This window comes from Amblyomma americanum, chromosome 10 (genome assembly GCF_052857255.1).
Source record: "Amblyomma americanum isolate KBUSLIRL-KWMA chromosome 10, ASM5285725v1, whole genome shotgun sequence".
Classification (NCBI taxonomy): Eukaryota; Metazoa; Arthropoda; class Arachnida; order Ixodida; family Ixodidae; genus Amblyomma; species Amblyomma americanum.
Window position 1 is genome coordinate 10215498 of NC_135506.1, and position 16618 is coordinate 10232115.

Here is a 16618-nt window from a genome sequence, read left to right on the forward strand (position 1 = left end):
GTAGTCCGGACTTGTTTTGAAACGAGGGTGCATGAACGCCTACCGTGATTGTGATTTCTGGTGCCATGCTCAGGGTCCATTTGTGGAGGATTGAATCTACAACGTGGGGATTCCTTTGGGTGCCGTAGTGCAGCCTTAATATCAACAATTCACGAACTGTTTCCTTCAAAGCGTTACCACACGCCCTAGTGAAAGCCGATATGAATTAACTTACATTCTTCTCCGAATGACGCTGAAGCCGGAATGATGCCACGTTTCAAATATTCCCAGTCGAAAAAAAAAAACAACGACCAAACTGTGTGAAAAATACGACACAATGGTGTAGTTTTTGGTGCAGCACATTTCTGTAGTATGCTGCTTTGTAGTGCTTTTGTGTAGCAAGTGCGCAAAATTTTGTTGTGAATACAAAATTTCCTGTTGCAAGTTCACGGGCATGGACATTACGGAATATTTGTTGTGGCGACAGAAAACTTTCTGCTGTGTTTTTTGAGTGGGGTGAAACAAAACATGCGTTGACGTCACTTCTTTCTAAGTCCAGACCACAAAATATGCTGCTGTCACAACAAATTTTCTGTAATGTTTTTGCCCACGGTCTTGTAAAAACAACAGAAATTTCTGTACGAACAACAACCGAATTTTTTGTTGTTACTAAAGAAAAAACCTTCAGATCTTTAAATTACAGAAATATAGTAAAAAAACAACAACGGTAATACAGATACTTATTAAAAAGAACATAAAGATTTGTCGGGCGAAAAGAAAAAAAATTTCGTTGAATTTTTGACACAATTCTGTCATTTTTTTTTCAACTGGGTTGTCCCTTGTGCGGTAGTGTGGAACTATTTTGTAAACGATGAACGAATGAGCCCAAGTGCCTACTTACATTAAGTAAAACCTTAATCTAGAAAATGCTTGCTCAATGTTTTGAAACAGCATAAGTCTCGCTTTTACGTAGAGCGAATGAGCAGAGAAGCCTAACGTGCGAATGGATGAGACCTAAACTGTCGCTAACACTCAGAAAAACTCCTTAACGCAATATGACGCGCGCAACATCTCTGCGGTTAATCCTTTCCCGAGTTTATCCTTCGGTGCAGGTGCAGAGGAGTGCACATGGTAGCATGCAAACGTCGTTAAGACCTCTATTAAGTAAATAGTGGCATTGCCCACGTGTAAACCGTGCCTCGTGACGAGCCGTCAATTGTAAAGTCCAAAAAAGAACAGGCGGCTTCATATCAGCAAGAGCAAATAAAAAAATAGCAAGAAAGAGTAAAAAAAAGATGGAATCAAAAAGGAAAACATTTGCATTGTATCAACCCCGAGCACGGGCTGAATTACTTTATCGTGAATTCCCCCCTCTCCTCAAGAAAGCGGAAAGTGCGTGCTAGAACAAAAAAAAATATGTGGCCGAGTCTTCTTGTCCAATGGGCACAAAAATTATTTGGACGTCCTATGGACGTCTAGGATGTCCATGGGACGTCCAAGGGAGTTTCAATGCCCATTGGGTTGCAATGCGCCAATGCATAAGAACTACGGTCAGGCGGCGTCCGGGGCGTTCCACTACAAAGTCCGGCAAAGCGCATAGCGGGGCGCGGTCAGGCTACGGGGGAGCGGCGAGCATTCGGGCGGGGGATGATGGGAAAGCCTTCTACTGGGCGCGGCTGTTGCGACGGCGGGCACTGGTCGCTCGGTACACACCTATCCGGCGGGCTCACGACCCGGTGCTGTTGCGCTTCGTCCGGTGTCGCTGCGCTGTTGTTTGGGGAAGAAACAACGCCGTTGCACAACCACTCATCACAGCCGTCGCTTTGTTTGCATTCCTGCATTTTTTTTGCATTACTGTTGCTGTTCGCGCTATAGCCATTGTATCTAACGCCTCCACATTTCTTGCTCTCTTCCTCAGCGACGTCAGCATTTGAAATGTTTGAAATGTTTTTTTTCTACAAGTTGCTATACATTTATGATTACTGCTGTTCTTTTCGTGCCTAATACGTACATTGTGGTGTTTTTCATTTTCGTTATGCCTAATCGTTTTCTTTAAACATATAATTTGTATCATATTGTTTTTATCGCCTGCTTCTTTATTTACTCTCTGGTGCTTAGTTATTTTTCCATGTTATACCTAGCCTGTTTATTGTACCTTTTCTTGTTAATGATGTTCCTTGTACATGCTTTTTACACTAACGCCCCCCTATGTAATACCACCGAAGGAGGGCATGTAGGGGTACGCTGAATAATAAAAAAATAAATATCTTAAGGGATCAATTGAAATCAGACATGAGTGAGCTCATTATTATTTTTTTTTTTTGCGAGAAAACTTTCTGCGCTGCGCCTCGTTAATACGGTGCAGCGTCATTAAGACTAGATTTTTTAAAGTCCATGCAATTGCTAGATGTGGTACAGTTGGCCATCAAGGGCATACACGGAAGCATCTGCTAATCGGGGAACGGAATCACAACAAAACTACTCGCAGGTATGAACGCTCCGCTATTGGCCAGTACAGTGCATGCGTTTACGAGTTGTGAATGGCTTTTAAGTGCGAACAGCTCAGTCTCTTTGGATCTCTATTGGCTGATGTCGCATCTCTTCTGCAATTAGCACAAACATAGTTTACCACAGCCTAGTGATAAGACCTTGATTCAATGCATAGGGCATGCGTAACAGCCCGCAGTTTAGAGCGATTCGCATTTATGGGGAATCTATACATATTTGGCATGGTGTTAAAAGACTAACCAGAAAAAACCTGCGGCAGCCGAGTGAGGAAGGGTATGTTAAGTTACCGTTCGTCAGAAACTGTATGCGGCGATCACCAAAGCTGTATCCATTCGATGAATTCAGCAGCCAGTTCATGATCGTAAGTTGCTATTACTCTCACGGTTCCTTGTCGAGTTGTTACCGAGATCTCAACAATCCGTCCGTGTGTTACCGTCAACTTTTCACAGAGGCCTGTGCCGGTGATTGTTTAGGCATCAACGGTGACCATCGCCTTCAGATGCTGCTATGAAAGCCTTATTTATGATATTGCGAATGGAAAGTAATCCGACGAAGGCACTTACATGTCCGTCGAAGGTATCGACAGCTTTTCCAACTTGAGCTTGTTTCGCTGGCTTTTAGAGACGTGCTCTAGCATTTCTTGCAGCAACTCTATAAGGCTGGTGAACTGAAAGCGGAAACAATCAGATGTTACGAAGTGCTCTTTGGGCATCACGATGAGAAGCAAGAAATTCTCGTAGCTTGATTGGACGCCCAAACCTCTCTTTTAAAGCACAGGCTGTTGCTTATTGCAAACGAAGATTTTGAGAATAGCACCCGAAAGATGCTGCATGTACGGGTCACCCGTGAGGGTCAGTGAAAAGAAAAAAAAAATAGAAGGATTGATACATATGCTTCGTTTTCTGAAACCATGGGGACTGTCCGGAAGAGATGCTTATTGTGATTAAAATATGTGAAAGGCATCCCCACAGCAACTGCCAGGAAACGATGCAATACGGTAATCCCCGTGTTTATCACCTTCATAATCAGCCAAAGCACATCCCATGCGGGAGCCTTATCTTCTATTGATCTCTTAACTTAGCTCCATGTGGCAGTAGCCGCTGCCACCGTATTGCAGCAAAGTTCCCAAACTAATCACCCCCCCCCCCCCCCCCCGCCTTCCCCACTCCCCATACTCTCGGGTACCTTCAGTTAGGTTTTCCTGCCACTGGAATTCTTTCTGCTGCCATCATTGACCAATGCTTATCTTTTCTCTATCGAAGACCATTTTCTTCGCTTAATTTCTACTAGAATACTGTCAACTCAAGTTTGCTCCCTCTCCCCAGTTGCCTTTCATCTTTCGTGGTTACTCCTGTCATTTTCCTTTGCATCGACTGCTGCTCAGTTCCAAGATTTGTTCCAAGCTTTTCCACCCGCCACGGTGGCTGAATGAATTTGGAGCTCTGCGTTTGATCCGAAGGTCGCGGGATCGCATCCGGACCACGGTAGGCCCACTTCGATGGAGGCCAAATGCAGGAACACCCGTGTGCCGCAATGTTAACGAATGTAAAACAAACCCTTGTGATCTAAATAAATCCGGCGCACTCCACTACCTCAAAGCTCATCAGTGGCTTCAGGACGCTAAGACCTTCAAACCATACCAGTTATTCAATTCCCTTTGTTAGTACCCATGCGGTTATATAGTATAGTAACGTTCGTTTCGTACGGAAGCAAGTGTACCACTTAGTCATGCAACAGGTACCTTCGCCTTGGTTTACAAATCCAATCTCCACGCTGATTTATTAATGCGAAAGAATTACTAGGCTATGTCCCGTGTTTCGTCTCCGCAAAACTTGTCCGCAGAATTACGTCGTTCTGTGAAGATAAATGTGCAAAAGTTTGATTGTGTTAGATAGGGCGTGATGAGATGTTGCTGTGGGAAAATTTTGATTGATGAGTTGAAATTAGTTAATTAAACATGAAAATTGAACTTAGACGTCACAATAGCCACGGACGTCGACATAACGCCTCGACGTAACCCGATGACATCATAAACGCGTACTGGCGTCGCGGAAAAATATTAGCAGCGGCTTAGATCGGCTATGCCAGGATATATATGTAGCGTGAGCTACGCTGAGCCGCTGAGCATCAATTGCTGCTGATAAGCAATCTCGCTCTCCTTCTCTGTGGCTATACTACACTGGCTATATGTGTACTCCCCCTGATACCTCTTCGGATGCGCACAAAATGAGAGGCGCTATCAAGCGGCTCCGGCGCAGCATCTGACTTGGCTACTGCGCAACGGAGGCGCACAGCTGGTCAAGCGCCGGTGCCAGTGCGTCTGCCGCGGCTATGACGTCACTCCTTTGGAATGCGCAGACCGGCGAGGCACGCGCGGCGGCGGCGGAGCGTGCGCCAGCTGTGCGTCTTGTGACGTCACTGCACCTTGCGCATGCGCAGCACGGCTCTCCAGGAGCCACGCGAAACTGCTCAACCTCGGCTAGTGTAGCTCACGCTACAAAAAACCTGCTTTCTAGAAACTTCCATGACGCTACATCCGCTAACGTCGCTACATGTCTATACATACAACCAACGCAATGCTTTCTCATTTCTCCAGTGCGAGTCACCGCAGTGATCTCAAAGTTTTATTTGTAGTATACACACATCAACTCGATGACATCGTTCCTAAATTGGATTGTGGCCGGCATTCGACTAGACGCTGAGCTTAAGCATGTAGAACGGGAGAGCGCTATGGAGGCTCTTTCTGTGTCGTCAGACGTTCTTCGTGGCGCCCCGATCACGCAAGCTTTCCGGTAGCGCCTAAGACGAAGCGCATCGACACGTGCGTGTAGCACAATGCAACGCCTACCTGGTCGAGTTTCAGGGCCGGGCTGACTACAACGGGTATCAGGGCTGGCATCACTTTGGTGGCGAGAAGGTTGACCGTTAGTCCGTATCGTTTGTCGCTCAGCATGTGCTTGTAGATCCCTGCGCACAAATGGCATTCACTTATTGCTTACACATGACGCGGGAGCGGTAGAAACTAGCGTGCATGATTTCTGGGCGCACATTGCACACCGCAATGTAGTAGCACTGTACCTCACGCAGTTCAGTTCAGCAGTCTTTTGACATCGCTGTAGACAACGCCTCGACCGTGTGATGGCCACAAATTGCACGGGGATTGACAGGACCTTATAATATTTTTAGTAGGTCTATGGATATTGTATTAAAGAAATAAGGGCACTGCGGATAGAATCGGGGGTTAAGATATGCCGGAGAAGACAGATGGATGCGAACGACATGGGTGAGTACATATCGAGTGCCTTGTTCAATCCTTTCTTCAGTTTGCTTGGAGTTTTCGCTGTTTCTTCGATTGTGCATTTAATTCACTTACTGGTGGCGTGTTTTTTACCACTCTAAGCATGAGCTAGGCTACATGGGAGTAAAAAGTGAGTACACTGATCTTGAGAGCACTACCTATTAAGGGCACGGTGCACTGCCCGAACCCTCTCTGGGGTAGATATTAATCACTAAAAACACTAATACTTACGGTTTGCAAAGGAAAAAATTCCCTGTTCAAAACAAGCAAACTAATAGCAGTTACGAAGATTATAACCGCCGTTTCAATCTCCTCTATTTACTAGACTTAAGCACTCCGATGCCGCGCATTAAAACCTCCTCTCATTACTATCTGCATCAAGTTTCTATGATTTGCTGGGACATATGCCTCCATTGACTGGAGTAAGCATTCCGTTTATTCAATAATCAAAATCCTCTCCTAGGCTTGCACAGCATACCTGACCCCTAAACGTGAGGGCGCTATAGGACAGCTTACTATCTTTTTACTCCTATATACCTTAATTCGTGTTCAGAATGTAGTCCCTCGAACTTGTCTGCAGGGAATGCAGTTCATATGTTTTCCGAAGACACTGCGCGAGACTCTTCTTGCTCTGTTTCATGGTGATCAGAGTTTGTGGAGAACATGGTGCAGCAACTTACCTGCCATTGTAGCATCCTGACGGCTGAAGCAACATGTCTACGGAAATCGCTAACACAAATATATCTATTCGCTTCATTATGTTTGCATGCCATCTGGATTCCTTGGCCTACAAGCCCGGCCGCTCACTCGAAGCTTAGGCAGCAGAGCGGGCATGTAAGTTAAGTGTTTGCGGTGCCAGAGAGAGTTCTCGGTGCGTGCGTGAATACGTACGGACGACCGGCATGAGTATGGCCGGGTCCTGGAGCTTGGCCTTGCCCAACATAGGTAGGACTTCATCCAAGATGTCAGTCTTCTCGAGCTTGTCAATTATCTTTTCGATGCAGGTCAGTGCATTGGCCTGCACCTGTTGGTTTCGGGAGAAAAAAAAAAAGGTAGACAAGGAATAATAATCGCCTTTCCGCCACAGTGCGGAGTACGTTTTCAGGAAACCATGCTTGTAAGCACCAGAGTTTGCACATATGTCGTTCGTATAAGCGCAGGAAAGTTCAGTACTAACGCTAAATAAGCACAGTTGGTGCAAGTTAGAGGAAAATTATTTATTTAAGCATGAAGAAAACGGGCCTTTTTCAAGTTATGTGAAACGGTAATGACAACACGCGGTGACCTTCGTTGGTCGACGAAACGGGAGTGATTTCTACTGATACGTTTTTGAGTAGGTGGTGATAAAATGTGGAAGAATTCGACGTATTTTGTCAAAAATTCTCTCTCACTCCATGCACTCACATCATAAAGATCAAAGAGACGTTAGAAATGCTGTGCAATAATCACTTTTTGTCGCCCATCATAGCAGACAAGAAATTAATTAATAAGTAAGAAGTATGAAATAACGCTGTGTGCCAGATTTGAAGTTTGTGGTCTGCTCAAGCGGTAGACGCTGTTGCCATGCCCTTCAAAGGCAGGACGCTAGTACTGCTTATTTGCACAAGTCAGGACTTGTGCAAACATGACCAAGATGTTATTAACGGAAGTCACAGCATTATAGAGATTTAGCACAGCGCACACGAAGCAGCGTAGACGCCTACGTGACCTACAGGGTGCCAAATGCGCATGGGCGGTGGTTAGCGGGAGGTATACAATGTTTTGGCAATGCACGTGTTTAGCCTACAGACGGATGGTTCAGCATTCGTGCAAGCTAGGACGTATTCAATGTTCTTAAACTCTCTAATGTTGCAGAGCTAACGTGACGTCAACGGCCAGGCAACCGCCTACACATCACACACGAAACCAGCATCGTCGGGAATGGTTCGTCATTTCGTAAGAAATAATGACGGTGGCGCTATTTATGGTTCCAGTTTTCCGAAAACTCTGCGATGCGTTTCTTTTGAATGTGCTTACGTAAAAAAATAGCGTCTCGATGTGGAATGGCCGATGAGAGTTATGCCTTTTTAATAACGTGTTTCTTTTAAATAGGCCCTCAATCCAGTGGGAAGAGAGCGTTAAAGGTCACATTCGAAACACGCTCCCCAAAGACGCCGCGACTCCGACTCTAAGCTTTTATCTCCTCCCTAGAGCTCTCTGTAACCGCTGTTCCTGAGCTTGCGACGAGGCAACATTATTCTTTTAAGCTACTTGTGTAACGTCAGGAAGCAATTTCCTTACGTAACAACTGAAAGACACCGTATCCAACGAAGCGACAGGGAGAGAAAAAAAACAAAAAAAGAATAGACCATCGCGCATAGAGCTACTTAGTATAAAATGCGTTCATGTTTTTTTCTTTTTTTTTTCGACACGTGTATTTCTTGAAACTGCGCCGCTCTCCTGCCTTGCGTAAGCCTTGGTTACGAAAAGCGATTACAGCTGCTCAGCCGACCGCAGGCTTACCGGGCGCACCTATGCGCTTTTAAAGAGTAAGACAGAACTTTTCCTGAAATGTAGATATGTTTATATGTTAGGGAAAAAAATCGTCTATTAAGGCCCTCTTCGCGCCATTTGTTGGCCGGTGTTTCTCGTAAGCGTTGGTTTCTTTTTTTCTTTTGTTCCTTTCCCTTTTTATCTTTTTATCAAGTACCCATTTTCTACTTCGTTTCTGTCTACTTGCAAGCCACACTTCCTTGTGGTTAAGCTCCATGACATCTCTTTTGATCCGTGCTCACTTGCTTTCGTTGCAACTGCTATTTTTTATGGCGTCAACCTCAACCGGAAGCTTTCAGTCCCGGTTGTTATTATTAACTTTATCTACCATCACTTTGCCAAAACACGCTAACTCACTTGTAGAGACTTATGTAAAGCGGCATGTGAGAATTTGTGCAAATCCTCGCCCTTTTTGCGTTAAAGTTGAAATTTTTTACTCTTCATTACGCGGGTTCTCATTTGAAACAGTCCAACAATTTGCACAAGTAAATTGCTCCTACAGTACAGACCGCCTGACTGTAAAACCGTGGCACAAACCTGGCGGCCACCACCCGTTCGACGATGTGCAACTTAAAATGTTCAAACAGTGCACAATGCTGGGTACTCGTGTATTAACTGGAGTGACCAATGGTAGAACTCTTACTTTACGGTTAACTTAGACTGACACTTCCCACCAGATCAAGCCTTATAGCGTTGCATTTAAGATGCCACAGGGGCCTAAAACTTGGGTAAAAACCTAATGATAACGCCAAATGGTTAGAACACCATGATTGAGGTTCACGCTCATCCAATCAACGCGCTTAATCTACGAAAAAAAACAGCAGCGGACATAAAGAACTGCTCGAAAATTCTCTGCAAACGCAAAGCTGTAGCACTCCCCGCCGCGGTGGCTCAGTGGTTAGGGCGCTCGGCTACTGATCCGGAGTTCCTGGATTCGAACCCGACCGCGGCGGCTGCGTTTTTACGGAGGAAAAACGCTAAGGCGCCCGTGTGCTGTGCGATGTCAGTGCACGTTAAAGATCCCCAGGTGGTCGAAATTATTCCGGAGCCCTCCACTACGGCACCTCCTTCTTCCTTTCTTTTTTCACTCCCTCCTTTATCCCTTCCCTTACGGCTCGGTTCAGGTGTCCAACGATATATGAGACAGATACTGCGCCATTTTCTTCCCCCGCCCCCCCAAAAAACAATTATTATTAAAGCTGTAGCACTAGAAATTGGTCGATCAATGACGCAGGACTCAGAAACAAAATTCCAAGAAGCACAAACATGCGTGCAGGTAGCAATTTCTGTTCTGACGAACGACATGCCAGAAATTTGTTACAAGAGTAATCTTACCTTGACTCCAGAGTTGTTCTCAAAGACTTGCTTCGTCCTCGGCAGCACCATTTTCCGTACGGCGCTTTCTTCCAGATAATCAGCGATTTGCGCTATCGCATGCATCGCTGCACACTGATAACAGGTGTGGGCAGAAGAGCAAGCAAAAAAAGCTCATGAGACTATGGCCGCGCATTGTAACTATGGAGGAACTTCGTAAATAAAGCCTAGAGGGCTGGGAAGACCCGTGGTTGTAACCTAGAATATCCCTGAAGAATTAGACAAAAAGTATTTGAGCATCCGTTTCAGTGTTTTGAAAGACGCCCACGGTCCTAGTAATCATGAAGATGAGCTGAAAACTTCAGTCCACAGTGTTAATATTTAAATACAAACAATTTTGTACCGGAAGTTTTTGGTCTCGTTCCGACGCCAGAGTTGGCGACGGCGTCGCTGGCAAGCACTAGTTTCTGCTGAAAACAAGCACTGTGTTTGGTGACGTCACAATAATTATAGGCTACTGCACATTGACGCCACCCGATTTGGGTAGAAATGCCGAGGGGCTTCTCATAAAACATTCAAATTCATATCATATTATGCTCCACTAAACGCCTGCTAATGAAACTTACTAGAAGACATCGCCTTACATCCAAGAAACAAATAATATTATTTGTTGGCTTCCTAAATTTTGTGTCTGCCCTCCTTTAAGTATCGCTTACGAACAAATCTTGGATAATTATTTCTGGAACAGTAATTGTGATACTTATGAATGCACAGAAATGTCTCCAAGATTAGTGATGGATTACTCCGAACTTAAAAAAAAGCTTACGATTTCATAAAACGAGTTTGCGCTTTTATTCACACAACGATCGGAAGTAACATTTAGCATTCTCTGTAGAATGCTAAAGGTTGTATATAGGTCGCTCGCATGCCGTTTAAAGCTGTCGCGAAGCATAGTGGTTGGTGTACTTGAGAAATTTATGACCTTTATATCGGTCTCTACTTAGGCTTACTAGCTTACATACACACATACACTGAGAGATAAGCGAAAATGCCATCTGTTATGACTGTCCGAGAAGGCTGAGGCCATTCCGTTGTCCACATGCATTGAAGGGCCGAATTAAAGTTGGAACTTTCACTTAGATCAATCATTTGTCTTTACAGTCGCTGAGAGGCATGGATATACAATAACCCTTACTTGAAGACAATGGTAAGATTATGAAGAACCGTCTCAAGCTGTGATAGTATACACAATTATCTTGTCTGATTTTTAGGTCATATAAACGCGAAGGAACTGTGAGTACGGCATGCTTTGGGAGACCTAGGGTCAGCCTTTCGTTACAGGTCAGTAGCAGTATGTACCCCATTACAAAGACATCACTCGGCATTCAAGAGAAATTTAATATCATAGTGATAAACGCCCGTTAAAGGCTGGGAAATGCTCTTGGACGCTCAGAAATGCATTCGCATGAGCAATTTTTCATAACCGGAAATCGATACCCCAACTTCGAAGTGGGGTATCGATTCCCGTGATCCACACGCTTAGAAGCTGCATCTTCACGGTGATGGTCCTTTGCGCTGCGTACCTGAATTTGCGGTGTGGTTGAATCAAACGAGTTGTATAGCATTGGAAGAACGTCCGCCTTGATGTCCGTCTTGGGGGTCTTCTTCATCAGGACGTCGAGATTTTCCAGTAGCGTTACCGTCGCCTGCGAGAGCAAGGGTTTCGCAACCAGATGTGGTGATTGAACACTCCAAACAGAAAGGTGTAAAAAAGGAGCAAAGCGTCCTCCAGTGCACACCCTTTCATAAAAGGTTCTGCGCTAGAGGAGAGCTTACTCCCTTTTTACTCCCATATAGGTGTACTGGTGTTTCGAGTGAACAATTGCCGTAACAGCCACTCGTGGCTGGGAATACTCTGTCGAATCTTTTGCTGATAAGCTGGTTCTTGCAATAATGATGGTTTTACTATGCCTGCCTGCTAATATTGTTTATACGGCAGCGATTGCAGCATTTCCACCGGGCCGCTTATACCCATAGCGCTATGTTCAATATCATATATAACTGCTACTACCATAGATTTTGCTACTATCAAAATTAAGCTAAAAACGCTACAAGAAGCATCCCTTATAGATTTCTTCAAGTGTGGCTAGTGTGGGTTAGAGGCGCCTAGCCTGAAAGGAATTGTGTCGTTCACAGCTTCATGCCCGCTAGAGCAATGCTGCATGAGCAGGTGGAAGAAGGGAATTAGGAAGGTTACAGGCCCGCTAGATCCTGCCATAGTACTTTTATCTTGGCCCTGATAAGTGAACATTCCTTTCAGCCACGAAACCCGTTTAGTAATCATTGCATTGTACTCGACGACATTACTGTCCCAGACTGGTGGGCTCAACACAGGAGAGACCTGGATAGAGGAGGGGGCAATAGGACGAGGAAATAAAGCAGATAAAAGAAGACAGGGGAGTCCGGCACCTGCACAGACTTGGGCATGCCGAAGACGCTTCGGAAGATGGGCAGGATGATGGTCTGGTACTCGTCCACCGTGCTCTCCTCGATGATGAACAGCAGCGGCTGCAGCGCCGCCGCCAGCACCTCGGGCGACTGGAGCTCCATCTTGAGAGAGGGTAGCACGTGCTGCCACCACAGTTTCTGCGAGGCGCCAAGAGCTCAACTTTCCCTACCAGCTATCCTCTACTTTCACATGTCAGCAACACAAATCAGGCTGTGTTGAGCAAATAAAACGAAGAGGAGTGGGATAGAAATAGTGCCGTAGTTTACTTTATACAGTCCGCACGAGGTGTAAAGTCCGCGGGGATCATGTTCTGCTAGACACCCCGCAAAAGCGAAGTGTGGAACCAGCGCATATAAATAAATGTCTGTCCATGCACAGGTCAATTTTCACGATACTTCGTAATAGAATAAGCCGTATATACATAGCGCAATTTTTGGTGGAATGAAAAAAATAATGCTGTGTTTTGCGCACAAATCCACAGTCCGCTAAACGCTAAATTTAAGCTCTTCAGTATGCGTCGTCCGTCGTGTGTATGCCGAAAATAAGATAGCTCACTATCATCAGTGTCGTCATGGTCATCATCATCATCATTATCGTCGTCGTCGAAAGCAGCCGCACGACCAAGAACGCCACCATTATCATTTTCATAGGCGAATATTTATTTGATTCTAAAAAAAAAACACTACCAAGAAAGCGCTCTTCGGTGAATCAGTGACTTTGACGGGCAGCTACTGATCCCCAAGTCATGGTTTCTAACCAGCCCACGGCGGCCGTATTTCGATTGAGGAAAAATACAAAAACGCCTGTCTGGTTTGCGATGCTAGCGCCCGTTAAAGAATTCCAGACGGTCTGAATGAACCCTGAGCCCTCTACTACTGCGTCACTCATAGCCCGAGCGCCACTTCGAGACGTCCAATCCTAAAATTTATTTCATTTTTTATTTTTATTCAGTGAGAAGGAACTATCTTCGATTGCTGGCGCTTAGGGTGATGAAAGCGTCCTTAAACCAGCCGTTCACAAAATATCTTGATGACAACAGTGCAACTTCTTGCGTATAAAGGACATTCGTTGTTCCATTTCACAATGTACTCTGGCTACAGAGCACCCCACCGTAGTTCTTTTCCTGCTTCTAGACTACTATGGCGCCCGAACTGTCACAACTACTCACATCGCTTCTCTTTATCTGAAGAATTCCTTCCCAACACCAAATCGTTAGTATTGGATGTCGCGCCGGAACATCTCGCGACAAAGTAACTTTCTCCGGGGACAGAAGGAAATTCTGATATGTACCAGATGCGAAAAAAAGGAAGCAAAAATTACAAAAAAAAAGCCTTTACGGTCTGGTGCATGGAAGAGCTGTCACCTTGTCACATTGCGAGACATGTCAATGAGCGCATGTGTTTCCCTGACCGAGCTTTTTTGTTTATTCGGAATAGGTAAACACATTTAGTCTGGAAACGGACTGGAAAGTAAGAAGATTATTTTATCCGCTGGAAAAACAGAGGAGCGCCAAATACAAACACGGAGGAACTCGTCCCGTTCCCTCACTACGTCCGTTCTCGTACGTTGCTCTCCTGTATCTTTCCTGAATATGCACCAAGAAGTTCAGAACAAGTATCGCTCTACTTTTCCTCTTTGCTTTCACGAATTTCCGGCATAACTCTGTCTTTAGGCTCTAAAAATACCCCTGTGGTATTTATTTACTTCATGCGCACTGTTGGGTAAATATCCGCCTGTCAACAAATGTATGGGTGATTTTTTTTTTCCCAACCTTCAAAAGACTCGGGAGAGGGAATATAATTTGGGGAACTTGGCGCTAACAGAAAACGACCATTGCCTTGAAACATGAAACCATGGTTCCAAAGAAAAGTATCCGTTAACACCGCTTGCAAGCTTAAACTGACTAACAGCAGAGGTAAACTTCATTCAGTTATTGTGCATGCAACTTGTAAAGAAAGCTGAAGGCCATAAACGTTGCTCGGATGCAGATTATATGTGTCAGCGAAATGGGATACAACAGGAAATATGCTATAAATACAGTGCTCACTCAGAGGAGCGATGAAGTCGGAAATTAGAAGCGAGATGCTATATAGTGCAATTTTGACTAATGCGAGTAGGGGGACGGGGCTGTACGGAGACCTTAAAGGACGTTCTTGATTGTAGGTGGCACTGCTCGTGATGAAGGGTTTTTGCAGAAATAATGCCCCTGGATCTCAATAAGCCTACCTTACTAGTAAATTGTTTCGACTGATAGTTTATTGAAACAAACGGTTGTCATTAAGTATTTTTGGCAGGAAGAATGGAGGAAAAAGAAAGTTAAGTAAATATTAATGAGGCTGTCTCGAGTTTACATTTTACCAAAAATTCATACGCAGAATGAAAGGAAATAAGTTAATGGTGTTTTCCAGCACTTTTAGTAATTTGCCTAATGATATACAGTTCCCTCAGGTTCTAAAGCTCAACAACTTACAGAGGTAATTCTGCTCTTTTATCACTGCTGAGTTATAGCACTACATGTAGGATAATTTTGCTTGCGATATTTTGCGGTATCCTGGTTTCTCTGCAAGTTCGCGTTAAGCGTTGCTGTCAGGCGTTGGTTCATCAGCCAACAAAATTCTTAAAAATGCAGCATCTCTATATTTCTTACAGATATGAATGTATAACTATTACTATTAATATTACACACTGAAATCTTGTGAATAATTTTTAACCTTACCAGCAGATTTTTTTTTCGTAGCTTTCACGAATTTGTTCTGAAACGACCTGCAGAAATTCCTTGATCTCTCAGGAACCGCATGTCAAGTTTTACGTGGTACCACGTACTTGATAGAAGGCTTTCTACCAGATGTTTCTCTTAAGACTGCCATTCGATTTTAAGATATGCTTTTGGGGGTATCAACAAGGCTCCTTCGGCATGACAACACATGTGTTGGTGGGCACCAGAAAACGTGAGATCGTGTTATATAGTTATCTGGTTAACTTATATATGATAGTTTAACTTTATAACTCTAATAGTTAGGTGACTGGTCGGAATTAGAGATTTGTAGCATGGCTTTAGTAGTACTGCCTAATAACCACAATAATTCGTTTTTGGGGAAAGGAAATGGAGCAGTATCTGTCTCATATATCGTTGGACACCTGAACCGCGCCGTAAGGTAAGGGATAAAGGAGGGAGTGAAAGAGGAAAGGAAGAAAGAGGTGCCGTAGTGGAGGGCTCCGGAATAATTTCGACCACCTGGGGATCTTTAACGTGCACTGACATCGCACAGCACGCGGGCGCCTTAGCGTTTTGCCTCCATAAAAACGCAGCCGCCGCGGTCGGGTTCGAACCCAGGAACTCCGGATCAGTAGCCGAGCGCCCTAACCACTGAGCCACCGGGGCGGGTGTTAATACCTATATCAACGTTTAGAAATTCGAAAACGCGATTACCCTCGGCGCTGCGGTTTAACAGGATTTGATCAGCTCGCGCCCAAAGCCGCGCTCTATCGCAAAGCGTGCTATCTTTAGCACGCGCAAAGCAACGTCCCCAAGGCACGTCACTCCGTGACGCACGTGTCACTTGACGTGCTCTATTCCGCGTGGGTGTGCCATTATAGTGCGGTGTAGAGGAGCGAGCAGCGACGGTCACCACCACGTGGGTGGCACAGAAAAGGTCACATGACACGTACGCCACTGAGTGACGTGCGCCAGGGATGTTGAAGGGGCCAAGAAAAACCTGGAAAACCTGCGCGCAAGCCCTATGCCACATCAAAAATGAACCAGGTCTTGGCGATGTATGAATTAAAATGAGCCAAATTCAGCCTTCTTTGCCAGCTTGAGCTTTAAAAGGTAGCACTGTTTCGAGCGCGGATTCATTTATTCCTTTCCCAGTGCTACCGTCCCATCGAGTGCCAAGGATATGAAGAGGTCGGCGAAAGATCTGAAATCAGAGATGAAGGATAATAAAGGGATCGTTAGCCCCGTCACCGATATAGCAAGGATACGCCTCGGCTACTGTGATCGTTAAAGTGTCTAGGTGTTTAGTTGGAAGTGGCTTTTTCAGTTCACTATCACAAGCGAAATAGCGGAGGCAGAGAAGAAACGAGCATACAAGCCGTTGTCCTGTAATACTGCGTCCTGCACACGCCAGCCATTTCGCTGTTACTCAATGAATTGAGAATGCAACAGTGAAGTGAAATATATTACCGGGCGTCCTTCCATTATGAAATGAGGTACTTATTTCCATGGTCATTCAAAGAGAAACGCATAAATTCAGGCAGTGACTAGACGCGCATATCGAGAAATAAAAACTACGCTTCAGTTTCTGCATGAAATTATTGTTCCGCGTTCCTGAGTGGCATCTTTTTTTTGTGGGCTTCATGTCGTTCTGAATTTAATGCATCGTTTTATTTCTATCACTTTTGTTGTCGTTTCTCTCAATACCCAGTGAACATTACATTGACACTTTGTTTTCACTTCTTCAATTGTAATATTAAGA

The 16618-nt window shown here is 44.8% G+C and overlaps 1 protein-coding gene across 1 annotated transcript in view; it reads right to left on the bottom strand.

The window, feature by feature from the left end:
- Positions 1-16618, bottom strand: part of bma (SCY1-like protein bma) — a 183341-nt gene that overhangs the window by 14772 nt on the left and 151951 nt on the right. Inside the window, exons 10-16 of the mRNA XM_077640381.1 lie at positions 12101-12277; positions 11215-11337; positions 9653-9766; positions 6677-6809; positions 5336-5454; positions 3051-3154; positions 1693-1746 (exon numbers count right to left, since the gene is read on the bottom strand). Coding sequence (XP_077496507.1) covers positions 1693-1746; positions 3051-3154; positions 5336-5454; positions 6677-6809; positions 9653-9766; positions 11215-11337; positions 12101-12277 — 824 coding nt within the window. The remainder of the gene's footprint in view (positions 1-1692; positions 1747-3050; positions 3155-5335; positions 5455-6676; positions 6810-9652; positions 9767-11214; positions 11338-12100; positions 12278-16618) is intronic.